The sequence below is a fragment of the Penicillium macrosclerotiorum genome (genome assembly GCF_028827735.1).
Source record: "Penicillium macrosclerotiorum strain IBT 26536 chromosome Unknown utg000006l_segment0_segment0, whole genome shotgun sequence".
Taxonomy (NCBI): Eukaryota; Fungi; Ascomycota; class Eurotiomycetes; order Eurotiales; family Aspergillaceae; genus Penicillium; species Penicillium macrosclerotiorum.
The window spans coordinates 3,665,622-3,680,494 of NW_026643085.1; the positions used below are offsets into that span (position 1 = coordinate 3,665,622).

The following is a 14,873-nucleotide window of genomic DNA, read 5'->3' on the forward strand; positions in this document are numbered from 1 at the left end:
CCTAGGCGTATAGAACACAGTTTCAACGGTTTTCTCATACTCCAATAGTTCCTGACATTTATAACCCCCAACACTCTTCTATACGTTCTCCCCCATTTACTTAATGGCCGATCACGGCTCGGGGTTGATACAACTCCTCGATAGCCTGGATCTCTGCCTCACTGAGCTCAAAATCAATCGCCTGGATAGCCTCATCAACGCGCTCTTTCGTGCTGAGCCCTAGAATCGGCGCCACCACAAACGGCTTGGACAAGCACCACGCAATGGCAACCACAGCCATGCTAACCCCGCGCCTCGTTGCAATCGCCTCGATCTGCTCGTTGATCGCCCGGTCTGCGTCGGTAAACGCATGCCCTAGAAACCCAGTCTCTTGCGTTCCACCCCGCGTCGTCGCGCCATACGCTCGCCACGGCCGCGCCAGAAACCCCGCCATCAACGAACTCCACGGAAGCCCACCCATGCCCAGCTTCACACACGCCGGGATCATCTCTCGCTCTTCCTCCCGGTACGTTGCCGCGTACAGGTTCTGCATACTGATGAACTCCGTCCACCCGGCCGCCCGCGCCGTGTACTGCATCTCAAGGAGCTGGTGCGCCCACATCGACGACGCCCCGATATACCGCACCCAGCCGGCCTTGACCACGTCGTGCAGCGCCTCCATGGTCTCCCGCACCGGGGTCGTCCGGTCAAATCGATGAATCTGGAGCACGTCCACATACTCCAGCCCCAGCCGCCGCAGACTCGCCGCCACGCTGTCAAAGATGTGCTTCCGGCTCAGCCCATACTGGTTCACATACCCACCGTTGTCTCGCGCCTCCGTGCTCCACCGCACCGGCTTGTCCCCGTCCCGCCCGACCGGCAGGCATACCTTCGTCGCGACGACGATCCGCTCACGCTGCCACCCGTACTCCCGGATCGCCTTGCCTAGGATCTGTTCCGATCCGCCGTACGAGTAGGCGTTCGCCGTGTCGAAGAAGTTCAATCCGGCTTCGTAGCAGTGATTCAAGATCGGGAGGGCTTCTTCTTCAGGGAGAGACCAGTCGATTTGCGAGCCTGGCGGACCATAGGTCATGCAACCGACACCGATAGGTGCGATCCGAAGACCGCTGGAGCCGAGCTGGACGTATTTCATTCTGAGGCGGGCGGGGGAGGGGACTGATTGGCGGTTTTCTTTCTTTCTTTTTCTTGCTTCAAGGGAGAGGAGGGGAGGGGAGGACAGAGTGAGGTTTGTGATACGGAGAGACAATGGTTGAGTGGGACATTCGAATTAATGGAGGAAGGAAACTGCTCATGTCATTCGGCGAGAAGAGAGAGTCCGCCGTATTCGCTCATCGATGTAGTGGGGTTGTTGAACTAGTGTTTAAGCTAGATGAAATTTGGGGCCAACGATGGACGAGAGTATCTGCATGGCCGGCGGCCGTAGTATTGATGCGTACGAGAGGCATTATACGAATGACATGAAAGTCATGATCTGTAAGAACGTAAATCGACTGGAAAGAGAGATGATCACGCGCAAGCTATCGTCTTCTATACCTCCGGCCAGCCATTTCTTCGTTTGGGGCCGTGGTCGGTCCCATTGTGAGATTGGAGAGTGTGTATCTATCTTTGCGCCGTCAAGGAGCGATGGAAGTCCCCAGATTGGTCTGTCTTGAGCCCGAAGACAAGTACTGCCTAGAATTCAAGCCATCAGTATGGACTATATTCAGTTTTAACGCTTTCACAGACGAACGGTCCAGGTGTCATGCCTGTATAGCAGACTCGAGATGGCTCACATTTCAATCCCCAAATTTTGCGCAGTGCATGGTAGGAAGTAGAAAGTCAGGACGATGTATGTGCGTATCGCGCGAAGTAAATAAGCACGAGGGGACTTGAAGCATGCCAGAAGGAGTGATAGTGTATGAAGAGCAGATGGGAAGAGGGATGATTGGCAGGAGAGTTGAGAATTACGTCATCCATTCTGAGGGGGAACGAGGGTAGGAGCCTGAATCTCGACGATGATAGTTTATGAGCATGACAAGTTGATATAGGGCATTCAAAAGGAAAATGATATGTAAAGCAAACAGTCCCTGGCCATTTTATCGAGCCCTCGACGAAATAAACGGAGGGATGGAGCTCCAGGTCGTATAAAATCGTAGTAAATTCAACGAACTTGCATGTATCATTGGAATCACTCTAATTTTTGAACCTGATAGTTACCAAGTCAACTAGTATGCCTCCCCGTATTTGGTCCAGGAACTGGCGGCCGCGTACCGTGGGCTGATGGCCTTGGGCCCATGGGAATACAACAAGGCGATGTAGGTGTTGTCTCGTGACGTCCTTTCGCCGTCATGAAAGAGCTCGTCATCATGTGAACCTCAAAAATATATCTTCATTTGTGACACCATCGTTTCCAGAGTCACCAGTATTCGAAAATCTTCGGTCGGGCTATATCTTCCTCTATTCTTCACTTCGAAATTTCACCGTAGTCAAAGTCTGCACAATCAAGAACATCTCCAGCCTGACTGTCAGCCGCACTCATGGGGTTCCACACCAATTCAATCAACATAGTCTTGAGGAACCGTCACACTCTCAGCTGTCGCTGCGAGCGGCCTAATGGCTCCTGGTCCTATTCTCAATTGGACCTGAACAACTGTCTCGGAAACAACAACGGTACGTGAAAGATGCTTGGAATAGGGCTTGCAGAACTGACTTGCCCAGGGAAATTTATCTGGGGAGGGGATAGCTTCGCACATAGCGCGTCGCAGATCCATCTATCTCTTGAAGGGAATGAGGGGACACCATGGCTGCACGCTCAGTTGAACGATAGGCATGGAAGTGTCCAATCTGCTTCAGTAAGTTCAAGAAGGATTCTGTCACAGATCAGAGCTTATGTGATGGTAGATTAATCTGTCCGAGTGCATTCACAACGACGTTGGGTCTCTGTCATTTAAGGAGAATGAATAGGATTGACAAATTCAAGTGCATCCTAGCCTGGAACAATGTACTTGTCGTACTTTTTGATTTGGATATTATTCAGCCTGGCAATAGCTGTGATCTAGAGTAGTAGCAAACAGTAATGACAGACGGGATTTCATATAAGTTCGAGGAAATTTTGAAGTTTTCGTCTGGGAACCAGGAAAAGAATGTGTTTCTAGACTTTGTACGCCGGATGTGAACCGTTGGTGGGGAAATCTCGTATTCGCCCGTGCTTATATACGTCTACCCCTCACCGACGTCAGCAACTTCCCCAGCAATTGCATAAAGAATATCCTTCAACATTAAGCCGCTGTACCTCACCGACATCAATAACCCTTTCAAATAAATGCATAAAAAATATATTATACCAAAATGGGAATGAACGCACGCTGCCAATGCTCCAAGGTTCGATTTACTACATCTACAGACAAACCTCTGGCAATCTACGCCTGCCACTGCACCGAATGTCAACACCAAAGCTCCTCCGCATTCGGCATCACGGCAATCTTTCCTTTTTTCAAGCTTCCTGAATCTCTGAATGAGCATGTCGGCATATATACCCGTTTGACGCTCAAAGGGCGACATATGGAATGCCTCTTTTGCAAAAACTGTGGCTCCCGTCTGCTGCACCGATTCCGCGATGCTGTGCCTGGACCGGGTGAGAAGCCTGGCCCGACGGCGACATCAAATGTGAAGGGAGCCTGTCTGGAAGGGTTGAATAAGGAGATGATGAAAAGCGCCGTTCATATTTGGACTCAGCATGCTATTGTTGAGATTCCCGAGGGGGCTGAGCAGTGGGATAAGGAACCGCCAAAAGCGAATCCTCTGGAGCCTTGAGACCTAAGCCCTGGGGCCTTTTTTTTCTCTTGTTTCCTTTTCTATTCTTTTTTTTTTTCTTTTTATCCGTGATATTCACTTCATGTAACCTCGGGCTAATTGGAATTCTGAAAAAAAAAAAATGAAAGTGATATTACACTGTTGTGGCTTAGTACGTGAGAAAATTTCTTTACATGGAAGAATGCCGAGCTCGAATCTTGGAAGATAGAAGGAAAAAAAGACCCAGCTATGTACATACTATTTCGAACAGAGGTATCGACAGGTAGCAGCTCTGTCAAAAGACTAGCAGCAAATTAGACATTTATTAATCATCACACCATAGTTTTACCCGACGACACAGGTCCAGCCGTTGTCGACAGCGATGCAAGCCCCGTTGATGATGCTGGCTCCCTTGCCGTAGGTCAAATTCAGACAGAATCCAGCTGCCTCATCGAGATCACAGAATGGGGCGTTGACAGCTTCATAAATCGAGTTCATCTTCTGGTAGCCCTCCATATGAAGGCCGGACTTGAACACGTCTGCAATGTTGGTCTGCATACCACCCATCATCATCGCATTGCAGCGAATACCCTTGCTTCCATAGAAAGCGGCGGTGTTCTTGGTCAAGCCCACCAGGCCATGCTTACTGGCAGTGTACGCGGCACCTAGCGCAGAATACTTAGAAAATCTGTCATGTGTTAAGTATAAGGAATGCATTTCACATACCACTAGCCCACCCAGCCTTTCCAGCAACGGAGACGATGTTGATGATGCGACCATCGGGCTTGGGTTGCTCCAGCATGTTACGAACAGCCAGCTTGCTTAGGATCATAGGTGCGGTGAGGTTCAGGCTCATCACCCGCTCCCACTGTTCAATCTCCAGATCGCCCACCGGGTCGAAACGATCCATGATTCCGGCGTTGTTAACCAGGACATCGATCTTTCCGAACTCTTGAATCATTTGATCGAAGAGACTCTGAATCTCGCTGACGATGGTGATGTCGGCTTTGATGGCTCTGAGAGATCCCTTCGATGATAATTCGTCCGAGGTCTGCTTCAGGCGCTCCTCGTTGATATCGCAGATGACCACATTGGCACCGGCATCGAGGAATTGAGTCGCAATAGCCTTGCCCAAGCCGCCGCCTCCGCCGGTAACAAGGCAGGTCTTGCCAGCGAGAATCTGCTCGGACATTTTGAAAAATTGAGAGTTGCTTTTTAAAAAGGCCGAAATGAAGCTCCGGAGAATATTTCAAATGAGTAGAGATTTGCTTTTGTGGCTTTAAATAACAAAATTTCTGTTTGTGGCGGCGGATGGTGTTCTATCCGCTTTCCGTTGAGACCTGGGGACATCATGCTTCGCCCAGAGCGGCTCGGACGCCGGATTTCCTGGGGAACAGGCTATGGATCTATGTCGAAACCACGCCTGAAGAATGCCAATGCCGAGGCGTATTGACAATACACTGGGCGTGCAGTGAGTTATGTTGCGAAAAAGAAGCCTAAGACAGGCAAATAATGAAAATTTATCGAGCTATAACATATTCTCAGGTACATAAATGGTGATTTGAAGATTTTAAGCTTAAAATCCACGTGGTAAAGGGCTTTTTTCCGTGGAGATGCAACAGCAGGCTGCGTAAAGATGCCGCCGAAATTACGAGATTCGGTCACAGGCAAAGTTACACTAAGTTGCTTGTCGGGAGGACGAGCTTCCGGAGCCCTAAGCCCTACTGCCTAATTCGAGTAGGCAGCTTGCGGCGCGTCGGAGCAACGCCGCCAACTCATCCGATGGGTAGCGCATGCTATAACATAAATCTGTATTTGTAGATTTACCCACTCGGAGCTCTTGGAGGACTTGCAAGACTTCAATGGCGGCCTTCCAAGTTGACCTTCTAAGGCGTTCTGGGTACTGTCTACCCAAGAGTGCGGTGGCGCCCTATACATGTTGGCGGCGTTCTTTACAGCAACAGAAATGTCCCGAAGGACCCGAGGGCTAAACCAACAAAGACAACATCAAGAGATAGCCAAGTCTCTTGGGTTCCCAATTACCCAATTCGTTTGACAGAATCCCCACCAACATGATATCGAACTCTGGATCTGTTTATGGCTGGGCAAATGGCAACCCCTGCATGGGCGGCTCTCCTTATCTCGGTCGAAAGCCGATTCTGAGGCGTTGCCTGTACCCCCGCAAAAATCCCGAGTCCGTTCGGGACTGGCAGACGGGATCCACCGGCATCGCGGAGACCTTCTCGATCAGGAAACCAGAGGAGTCTATCAGTCCATCTATCTTATCACCCCAACCGCCTTGATGTTGGTCATTCGGTCACTCCATGGGGTCGCTCAGATAACATGGGGAAGTAGGTAGAGGTTCGGATTCCCCCGACTCTTTTAAAATATCGCTCCCCATCCACTTGCGGCGGCGAAAATTTTCCTCCTAATATAGACCAGACTATATTGTAAGCATGTCAAAAGAGGATGAAAACCAGGTGTTTAAAGGCACCACCAGTGAAGATGTGCGTCTTGAAAATCTGGGCTACGAGCAAGGTAAGAAGAATCATCGTCAAAGACCTATTCGGCAGTTTGACACTTGCTAATATTCGGACTTGCCCCCAGAGCTCAAACGTTCCTTCGGATTGCTGTCCATGATTGGCTTCAGTTTCAGTGTCGTCACTTCGTAAGGAGTTCTACGCCAATCTAATGAAATATTACTTAACCATTTGCTTGACTAGGTGGACTGCTCTAAGTGGTGTTTTTATCGTCGGAGTGACCTCGGGTGGTCCTCCCGTGATGGTATTCAGTTTCATCGGTGTTAGCATCCTCACTTTAGCGGTGGCAATTCCAATGGCAGAAATGTGCTCAATGTACCCAGTGGCCGGAGGGCAGTATTCTTGGGTTGCTGCGCTTGCACCTCCAAAATTTGCTCGGGGATTATCTTATGTGACGGGTTGGTTCATGCTCATAGGTACGATTCGAATTTTACTTCTCTCACAAAAGCGCAAAATATGCTAACAAAGGGAAAGGTCTTCTCGCTATGGGCGCCACAAACAACTCAATCGCATCCAACTTTGTTCTCGGAATGGCGAACTTGATTTTCCCAGAATATGAGATTCAACGATGGCAGACGGTCTTGGTAGCTTACCTGGTCGCCATTTTATCGGCTGCCGTAAACCTCTGGGGATCTCATCTTCTTCACAAAATTTCAAAGTTCATATTGATTTGGAATGTCGGATCTTTCGTTATTGTCACAATTACTCTTCTCGCGACAAATGACCACAAACAGCCAGCCTCTTTCGTTTTCTCAGAGTTCCAAAATACCACAGGCTGGGGCACCGGAATGGCCGCTATTGTTGGCATTCTCCAAGCCTGCTTTGGCATGTGCTGCTATGATGCTCCTTCACATATGACTGAAGAGATGAAGTCAGCTTCCAAGGAAGCGCCCAAAGCCATTGTACTCGCCGTCATTCTCGGTGCCGTGACCGGATTTATTTTCCTACTCACACTATGCTTCTGCATTGGAGACATTGCTGCCACAGCTGAAAGTACTACCGGAGTTCCCGTCATCCAGATCATTTACGACTCCACAGGCAACAAAGCAGCTACTTGTATTTTGTCGAGCATGATTGCAGTCATTGTCATTGTTGCCGGAAACAACATTCTGGCAGAAGGGTCTCGTTCCGTCTATGCATTTGCTCGCGACAACGGATTGCCGTTTTCCAAGGTTTTCAGCAAAGTCGACGCCAAGAGCCAAGTTCCCGTCAACGCTGTTCTCCTCACTCTTGTTGTACAACTGGCACTTGATGCCATCGAGTTTGGCACAACCACTGGTTTTGAAACGGTCATCTCAATTTCAACCGAGGGCTTCTGTAAGTACCATTCAAATCGAGCTGTGCATCTGTTGCTGACATGTTCAATTCAGATCTTTCCTATGCGATGGCTCTTTTGAGCCGAGTGATGGGGTATTTTACCGGTCATGTCGTCAAGCTTGATGGCCCATACTCATTTTCGCCCCTGGTGTCGATATCTCTTAATATTGTCGGACTCTTCTTCCTACTTTTCGCTTCGATCACCTTTAACTTCCCGAGCACCTACCCTATTGGAAAAGACTCTATGAATTACACGAGTGCTGCGATTGGGGTTATTGGTCTGATCAGCATCGTGACCTGGTTCACCTCTGGGCGGAAGAATTTCACAGGACCGGGAGCTGTGAGCTTCTTGAGCGGAGAAAACTCGACACAAAATGCCTCGCACACGGCTACCGCACAAGGGGAGAAAAAGTGTTGAATTGGCTGGGGATCCATTACCTGAGAATATATTAAATTGGAACCTATAGTGAACTGTGGTCACATAAAACAAATGAGATTTCCCATTCTGTTTAGAAAGTTCGTGTTTCAATTCTATATGTTGGTGGCGAGATATATGCACGTATATGCTATGCAGTCACCACTCAGTTATACGGCACAAGGAACAACATGAGACTCGGTAAAATTCAAATGGGAACGATCCGGTTAGTTCATCTGTCCAGTGTTGATGACCAGCTGTTGTTTTGAAATCAATGTATATATACACCTCGCCCCCATTTCGATGATAAAAGTTCAAGGATCCCGCTCTGATGGAAAGCTGAAATTGGACCCGAACTACGTCTGTCAGCATTCCCACGGATACCGTTGATAGCGATACCAGAGATAACGATATCGAAATTGCTGAAATTTTTATCCCGGAAATTGAAGGGGTTGACGTATCCTTTGATCTATACATTCGTGTTAAACAGAGGATATGATAGCCTTAGTAAAGTTTTTCATACCTGAAGTAAATCATTGAACCAGTCAATCTCTGTACTATCGGCCGGTGGAGAGGAATGAAGAAGAATCTTCGATAAGACAGCATCCTGAACAACTGTTCAAATGGCCTACTTCATCCCTGCCTTGGGATTAAAATTGACCATAGCATCAAAGAAACTGACATTAGCAATGGCGATCGGAAAACTAATTTCCAGTGATTTACTATTTGCAGTTTCAGTTGCTTTCATATTGACTAATGCTTTGTACTGTAGGTAGCTTTATGTGAATATACATATTAAGTGATGTGCGACCGGGCAAAACTGACATTGCGAGAGAATTCGCTATTTATAATGCTTTGAGCTTGTAGCAGTGTAAATACCCAACCTGCAAAATGATGTTCAATGATTCTTAAATTGTTCGTTTGACGGACAGAATCAACAGCAGTAGCAGACAATGACGACAATCACCCACGATTGTTGCAGACAGAAGCTTGGAATTATCAATAATGAATACATTCCCGTCATCGTATCTCCCCACCCCTTTGCACAGTAGAATGGTGTGGTTGCCCTTGTGGCATACAGACGTAAATCTTTTGTCGTTGTGTGTGCAATCTGTGCTAACTCTACCGCCTATCTGGCCGCGATGGGGGGGGGGGGCGTATGTAACGGCTAGTATGTTTGGATTCATGACTCGCCGTGACTCATGATGACTGAGGGATATGGGTACTGTGGAGCACTTTCAAAATTTGGCTTTGAAACTACCGAATCACATGATCTACTTTGCGCATACTCGGGTCGAGTATCGTATAATAACCACGACACTTTGAACATCTGAACTTCATTTTTTTATCTGACTGATATTGAAAATGAGTGACTCCAAACATGCAATCGTCTTCGGTGCATCCGGCCTGATTGGCTGGGCTCTGGTAAACCAACTCCTGGGTCCTTACCCTGATGTTGGTAGTTTTTCCAAGGTCACTGCTGTTACGAATCGTTCCCTCGCCCTCTCCGAGTCTCATTGGCCTATGCCCGTATCGCACCGGCCAGACCTCCAGCTCGTATCAGGCATTGATCTTCGTAAAGGTGATGGAGCCGCATTGGCAGATGTTTTGAAACATGAAGTAGAGGACGTGGAAAGTGTTACCCATATCTATTATTTGGGTACGTCACAATTGCAATATCTTATGATGCCCAATTTGATTATCAACAGTTTTCACTGCCGTCAAGAACGATATTGAAGAAGTCGCGACCAACCTGCAAATGTTCAAAAATGTCATCGACGCCCACAACTTGATCAGCCCGAATTTGCAATTTGTGACATTCCCTGGTGGGACTCGGGTGAGCACAACTACTTGTTATGTAATAAGCCGCATGCTGAATTGAAAAGGGGTATGGTATATACAGTCCCGGTGGCACATTCACTCCTCCTTTGAAAGAGGACATGGTGAGCAGCCTTCCAGTCGACTACGCCAAAACTGTCGTATATCCAGCGTACCGCAAGCTTCTTGGTGCAGCGAGCGAAGGAAAAAAGTGGACATGGTGCGAAGTCTGTCCAGACGCAATTGTAGGTTTTCTATAAAAGCCCCGAGGGTAACTACTGACATCAATCAAGATTGGGTTCACTCCCAACGGTTCTCAGTTTAGCTTGGCTCTACACTGGGCCCAGTATCTGTCCCTGTTGGCCTATAATCATGGAATTGGGCCAAACACGCGAGAAACCAATATGGCCGATGTCGAAGTTCCATTCCCCGGCAACGCAGCTAGTGCCAACTCTCTTTTTTCTCCAGTGTCTAGCAATACAATCGCACGATTTATGATCTATGCTTCGCTGCACCCCGAAGTATGTGGCGGCGGCCAGCTGTTCAATATTGCCGATAACCAGAAGCCATGTAAATATGGTGAGATCTGGCCTCATCTAGCAAAATGGTTCGGCCTGATAGGTGTGGGACCCGCTGAGAATTCGCATGGCCTGGAAAATACTTTAAAGGCTGGCGAGCTCCCGCAAGCCACTCAATTCCTGACACCTGGGGAGTATGTCGCCGAGCACAGGGGCAAATTCGCTGATTTGGGGCGTTTGAACGCCGTCACTGGGGGTGTTGGTGCTGGCCATCAGCAGCTTGACAGTGTCGGTTACTGGTTGACTTTCGATCGCCAACTGAACTTAGAGAAGTTGAGGGCGACAGGGTTTGAGGGTGACAAAGAGCCAATTGATGGCTGGTTAGAAAGCTTTGAGATGTTTAGAAAAGCTGGCTTGGTACTCTAATTTTGATCACCACCATCGATACTCCGCATTCTAAGTCTTGGGCGAATAAGATTTCGTCACGTCCTATCGCTCTATGCATATATAACCATCCTCCTCGCTATATGTCCTTTACCAATGCAGTACAATTGAAATCTTGTTTCTTGTCGTTCTTGCACAGTAAAAATACTACGATTCTCTATTCTATGCAGCTAAACACTCTATTCCTGTGTTTCTCTATCTATAATTCGTAGTTGGCACTGAATGTATTCAGGTACATTAATAAATCGCTATGAATTATAATAGTGTTCAAAAGTATTTACCGGTCCCTGCTTTGATCACTACACTAATCACCTACACTTAAATTTTCTTTCCTCCTACAACTACTAGTATGCTAGATAACCTAGCAGAATTTACTAGAAAAGGAAGAAAAAAGGTAAGCTAACCCCTTAGCAGCATCTAGCAATAGTATATGCTGCTAATAACGGTGTATCTAGGATCTAGCTAGCACGTGATTTTGCATATAGTCTAGAAACGATATATAACACTATTCAACGTTAAATAGAAAGCTATATTGTTAAATTAGCGCCTCGCCTAGAAAGGCCTAGGAAGCTTAATAGTCGTGATTACACCTTCCTATATTTAGAAGCACGCTAGTATCCTTTTTAGATATATAAATAGCTATTGTGATAGTGTCAGGAGATGTAAAGGTGATCTTATTGGTTATGCTCTTGCTAGGATATAACTACTTGTACAGGGTAGAAAGCCTGTCGACTAGGTAGAAAGATAGACGTCAAATAAGGAAGGCAAAACACTGTTTCTTGCTATCTTGGATCTCTCCATGATTCTCAATTTATGTACAGGCTTCGACCCCTTTCCACATGACCAAAGCAGAGAGGATGGATCACATTATAATATGCGGTCTGACGTGGCCTCATGGGGTAGGATTAAGGGAAGGCTGCAAGATAGAGGGGTTCACGAATCCCTGGTGGAAGGGCACCGAACCTCTAGGGCCTTGTAGACCATGCACCCATGTTGGGGAGAAGTGGATGAAGCCTGACCGATAAGGTGTCTAATAGACACCTAAGGCATAGAGTTGGGAATAACCTCGTTTTGCAATATCATATGACATATATATTTGGAAAGATAGTGGTGTGGTGTGCAGTGTAACTGATAAATATATATTTGATGTTGGGGTGGTGAAAGTGGGGATCGGGAAATACTTTTGAACACCATTGTAGATACATATGTTGAGCGGATATAGGCGATCGGTTAGAGACTTTATTGAGCAAGGTATTCAAGTAGCGCCTGTTAAGCTTCTAAGGTTCACCGTTAATACCTATAGATATAGGGCCTATCACTAGGGAATCACTATTGCCTAAAGAAAGACTACTAGGTTCCTACACCGCCTGGAAGTTATTCTTATAGTTGCCAATATCAATCAATCAATAATCTTATTCCTGATGGAGCTTGCTCTATATACAAGGTGCTATGCAGGGATTTGCGCCTTCTAGTGTCCAGCCAAGTGCCCATGAGAAGTTGCCAGCAACAGCTGAGCAGTAGCTGCACTGCCTAGAACGAACAGAATGAAATCGAATACAGAAAGGAAAGAATCAAAACAAGAGAAGGGATTACCGCCCCCGCGGCCTAGTCCCGCGACAGTCCCGGCGGTTGCCGAGTAATAAACTAGATAAACTGCCAATATGTGATGAACTATTCTGGCTTACCATTATGAAATACGCGAGTGTGGTGATTCCCAACTCACTAATACTCTGTGAATTCCATCGACCACAACACTGGATCTTCGCCTTGGTCCGAGTTGGCAATGTTCTGTCAAGAAAATAAACAGATTGCCCATATTCACATTAAAGTCAGAAGAAAGAGGCACAATTTAACTCCTAGAGTACGCCGATCTAGAACCTGGGAAACCCTTCCACTTTTGCACATGTCTAGTTGGCTCCAATTCAGGTCGAGATGGATGGTCGTGTGCAACTAGAGACCTGCACATGTGTGGACAGCGAAATAAGGAATAGAAAGAAAGATCAAAACAAAAGAGGCTGAAAAGAAAAGCCGTCGGAATATTTGAAGCTATTCAAATCAGTCAATATCAGATGATGGAATTTTCACATCAATTGCTTCCCAAGACCTCGCTATCTAAAAAGACTTGGGTGAGAAATTTCCAACATTTGAAGATTGCTGTATCGGGATTTGCTGCAGACCTGGGATTGAATGACTCGAAATCGTTAAGTGCTGAAAGATGAGCCTCATAGTGCACATGTGGGCAGTCTGCGTTCAACCCTTGCTCGGTAAGAAGATACACCAGTTGACCTGGATATCGCAAGTGCTGGCGACTACCTTCATAGTGCTAGGGGTGAGAACGCGAAAATTTTATGATCCTTATGACCAGACAATCAATATATTTATTCAAACTTTGAACACTATGATTTGAAAGTTGCTCATAGAGAATATCGCAAAGGTGCAGGTTTAAACCTCGATGCGCCCATTGTGAAGCCCTCCGGTTACTGGAATATCCGCCCCAGTTGTATAAGAAGATCCATCACCAAGTAAATATGCCACTGCAAGGGCCAAATCATCAGGATGGCCCATCCGTTTCAAGGGGGGAACTGTTCTGAAAACTTGCTGAATGTCAACAAACTGCGCTGACATCTTGGTAGCAATGAACCCGGGAGAGATCGTATTGACCCGCACATTGTGCGGTGCTAGCTCAACAGCCAAAGTTTTCCCCAACAATTTAATAGCCCCCTTCGAAGCTCCATAGATCGACACACATTGAGAAGGAATAGCGCAGTGAGCGGCAATTGAGGCGATCATCACCACGGAGCCCCCACTCTTCTGCTCAATCATTTGTTTCGATGCCAGCTGAGCAGCAAAGAAAGAGCCGAGGACCTAAGGTAATTACCAGTGTTAATGGATTTGAAAGAGCTATATCTCACAGGGCATAATATCATACGTTGATTTCGAGAATTTGACGAGACTCATCCCATTCGTGGTCTAAAAACGGCTTGTCAAGAGCCACCCCGGCACAAGTAATGCTTGGGAATTGTTAGATGGGCCTGAGAACTGCCAGTACAGACACGCAAATTTTGCATACCAATTGTCAATGTGATTGAAGCTGCTCTTCACGGAACGAAAAGCATCTTCCAGGCTCTGCTTGGAAGTAACATCCGTACTTTTCTCATGTGCACAGTTAGTTTGGAAAATTGAGGAGGTTGGAAGGCTAGACTAGACTCGAATGTCTGGGTTTTGCTTACATACCGCTGAAAGAAGAACCGAGAGCCATATTCATTTTCCAATTGTTGAAGTGTTGTTTCTGGCTCCTCGACGTCTAAAATTGCAACATCGCTGCCCAGAGAAGCGGCTGTCTTTGCTAGTGTTAGACCAATCCCCCTTGATCCACCTGCATAGCAATAATCTTGAATTAGCAGGTGGAAATGTGAAGTTGCTGACAGGGGGCATACCAGTGATGACAGTGACCTTGCCATCCAGAGTAAGCTTAGATAGAACCATTTGTCGATTGGCGCTTTGAACCTCGCTGGAATATCTTTTGAAGGCGGAGGATATCTCATTGAAAACGTTTAGTTTTCGGACAGAAGGCCGGGCAATGTTGAAATTCAAAGCTACGGGCATGGCGCCACGCCCAAGGCTCGTTCGAACGGTCTTAGAAAGAAATGTCGCCATATTCTTCTCACTTTGCTATTTGTCTCCAGCCTTCAAATAGGGTATTGATCTGCTGGGATGTGTGTCTGGACGGTAAGAATAGGGTACTTAAATGTTTAAAATGAGGAAAGGGTGAGTGAAACCAGGATCTCTCCAAGTCATAAATCGGCTCCAGATACCCCTTGAGCGTCTCCACTATTGCAATCTTGATTCGAAATTTGAGTTTTACCCCCGCAAACGCGAAAGACATGATTTGGAAATACGAGGCCCGTTGAAATTCCGAGAATGTGGCCTGCTGATCAGGATTTTCAATTCCGGGGATTCAAGCAAAGCCGTGAAATGCCAAGAGTCTGTAATAACGCACGGAGAGCGCAATCCTTACAGATTTACATTGTCCCCTCAAACGTGTTCCAT

The 14,873-nt window shown here is 46.9% G+C and overlaps 6 protein-coding genes across 6 annotated transcripts; 3 read left to right on the plus strand and 3 right to left on the minus strand.

Annotated features, from left to right (window-relative positions):
- Positions 1 to 100: 100 nt before the first annotated feature.
- Positions 101 to 1,132, minus strand: N7462_006598 (aldo/keto reductase; the record flags this gene model as incomplete). Its single annotated transcript, XM_057078316.1, has 1 exon — positions 101 to 1,132. The coding sequence occupies one exon, from the start codon at positions 1,130 to 1,132 to the stop codon at positions 101 to 103; it is 1,032 nt and encodes a 343-aa protein (XP_056933896.1).
- A 2,195-nt stretch (positions 1,133 to 3,327) lies between these two features.
- N7462_006599 (GFA family protein) lies at positions 3,328 to 3,792 on the plus strand (the record flags this gene model as incomplete). Its single annotated transcript, XM_057078317.1, has 1 exon — positions 3,328 to 3,792. One exon carries the CDS (start codon positions 3,328 to 3,330, stop codon positions 3,790 to 3,792), a length of 465 nt encoding a protein of 154 aa, XP_056933897.1.
- A 324-nt stretch (positions 3,793 to 4,116) lies between these two features.
- Positions 4,117 to 4,963, minus strand: N7462_006600 (uncharacterized protein; the record flags this gene model as incomplete). The annotated part of the gene is made up of 2 exons (XM_057078318.1): positions 4,117 to 4,436; positions 4,498 to 4,963. The coding sequence occupies 2 exons, from the start codon at positions 4,961 to 4,963 to the stop codon at positions 4,117 to 4,119; spliced, it is 786 nt and encodes a 261-aa protein (XP_056933898.1).
- Positions 4,964 to 6,227: 1,264 nt separating this feature from the next.
- N7462_006601 (putative GABA permease) lies at positions 6,228 to 8,046 on the plus strand (the record flags this gene model as incomplete). The annotated part of the gene is made up of 5 exons (XM_057078319.1): positions 6,228 to 6,309; positions 6,379 to 6,439; positions 6,495 to 6,727; positions 6,786 to 7,628; positions 7,682 to 8,046. The coding sequence occupies 5 exons, from the start codon at positions 6,228 to 6,230 to the stop codon at positions 8,044 to 8,046; spliced, it is 1,584 nt and encodes a 527-aa protein (XP_056933899.1).
- A 1,362-nt stretch (positions 8,047 to 9,408) lies between these two features.
- N7462_006602 (SDR family oxidoreductase) lies at positions 9,409 to 10,805 on the plus strand (the record flags this gene model as incomplete). The annotated part of the gene is made up of 4 exons (XM_057078320.1): positions 9,409 to 9,703; positions 9,753 to 9,880; positions 9,930 to 10,106; positions 10,155 to 10,805. The coding sequence occupies 4 exons, from the start codon at positions 9,409 to 9,411 to the stop codon at positions 10,803 to 10,805; spliced, it is 1,251 nt and encodes a 416-aa protein (XP_056933900.1).
- Positions 10,806 to 13,265: 2,460 nt separating this feature from the next.
- On the minus strand, positions 13,266 to 14,309 carry N7462_006603 (SDR family NAD(P)-dependent oxidoreductase; the record flags this gene model as incomplete). Its single annotated transcript, XM_057078321.1, has 5 exons — positions 13,266 to 13,688; positions 13,753 to 13,834; positions 13,894 to 13,971; positions 14,058 to 14,199; positions 14,261 to 14,309. 5 exons carry the CDS (start codon positions 14,307 to 14,309, stop codon positions 13,266 to 13,268), a joined length of 774 nt encoding a protein of 257 aa, XP_056933901.1.
- Positions 14,310 to 14,873: the final 564 nt, after the last annotated feature.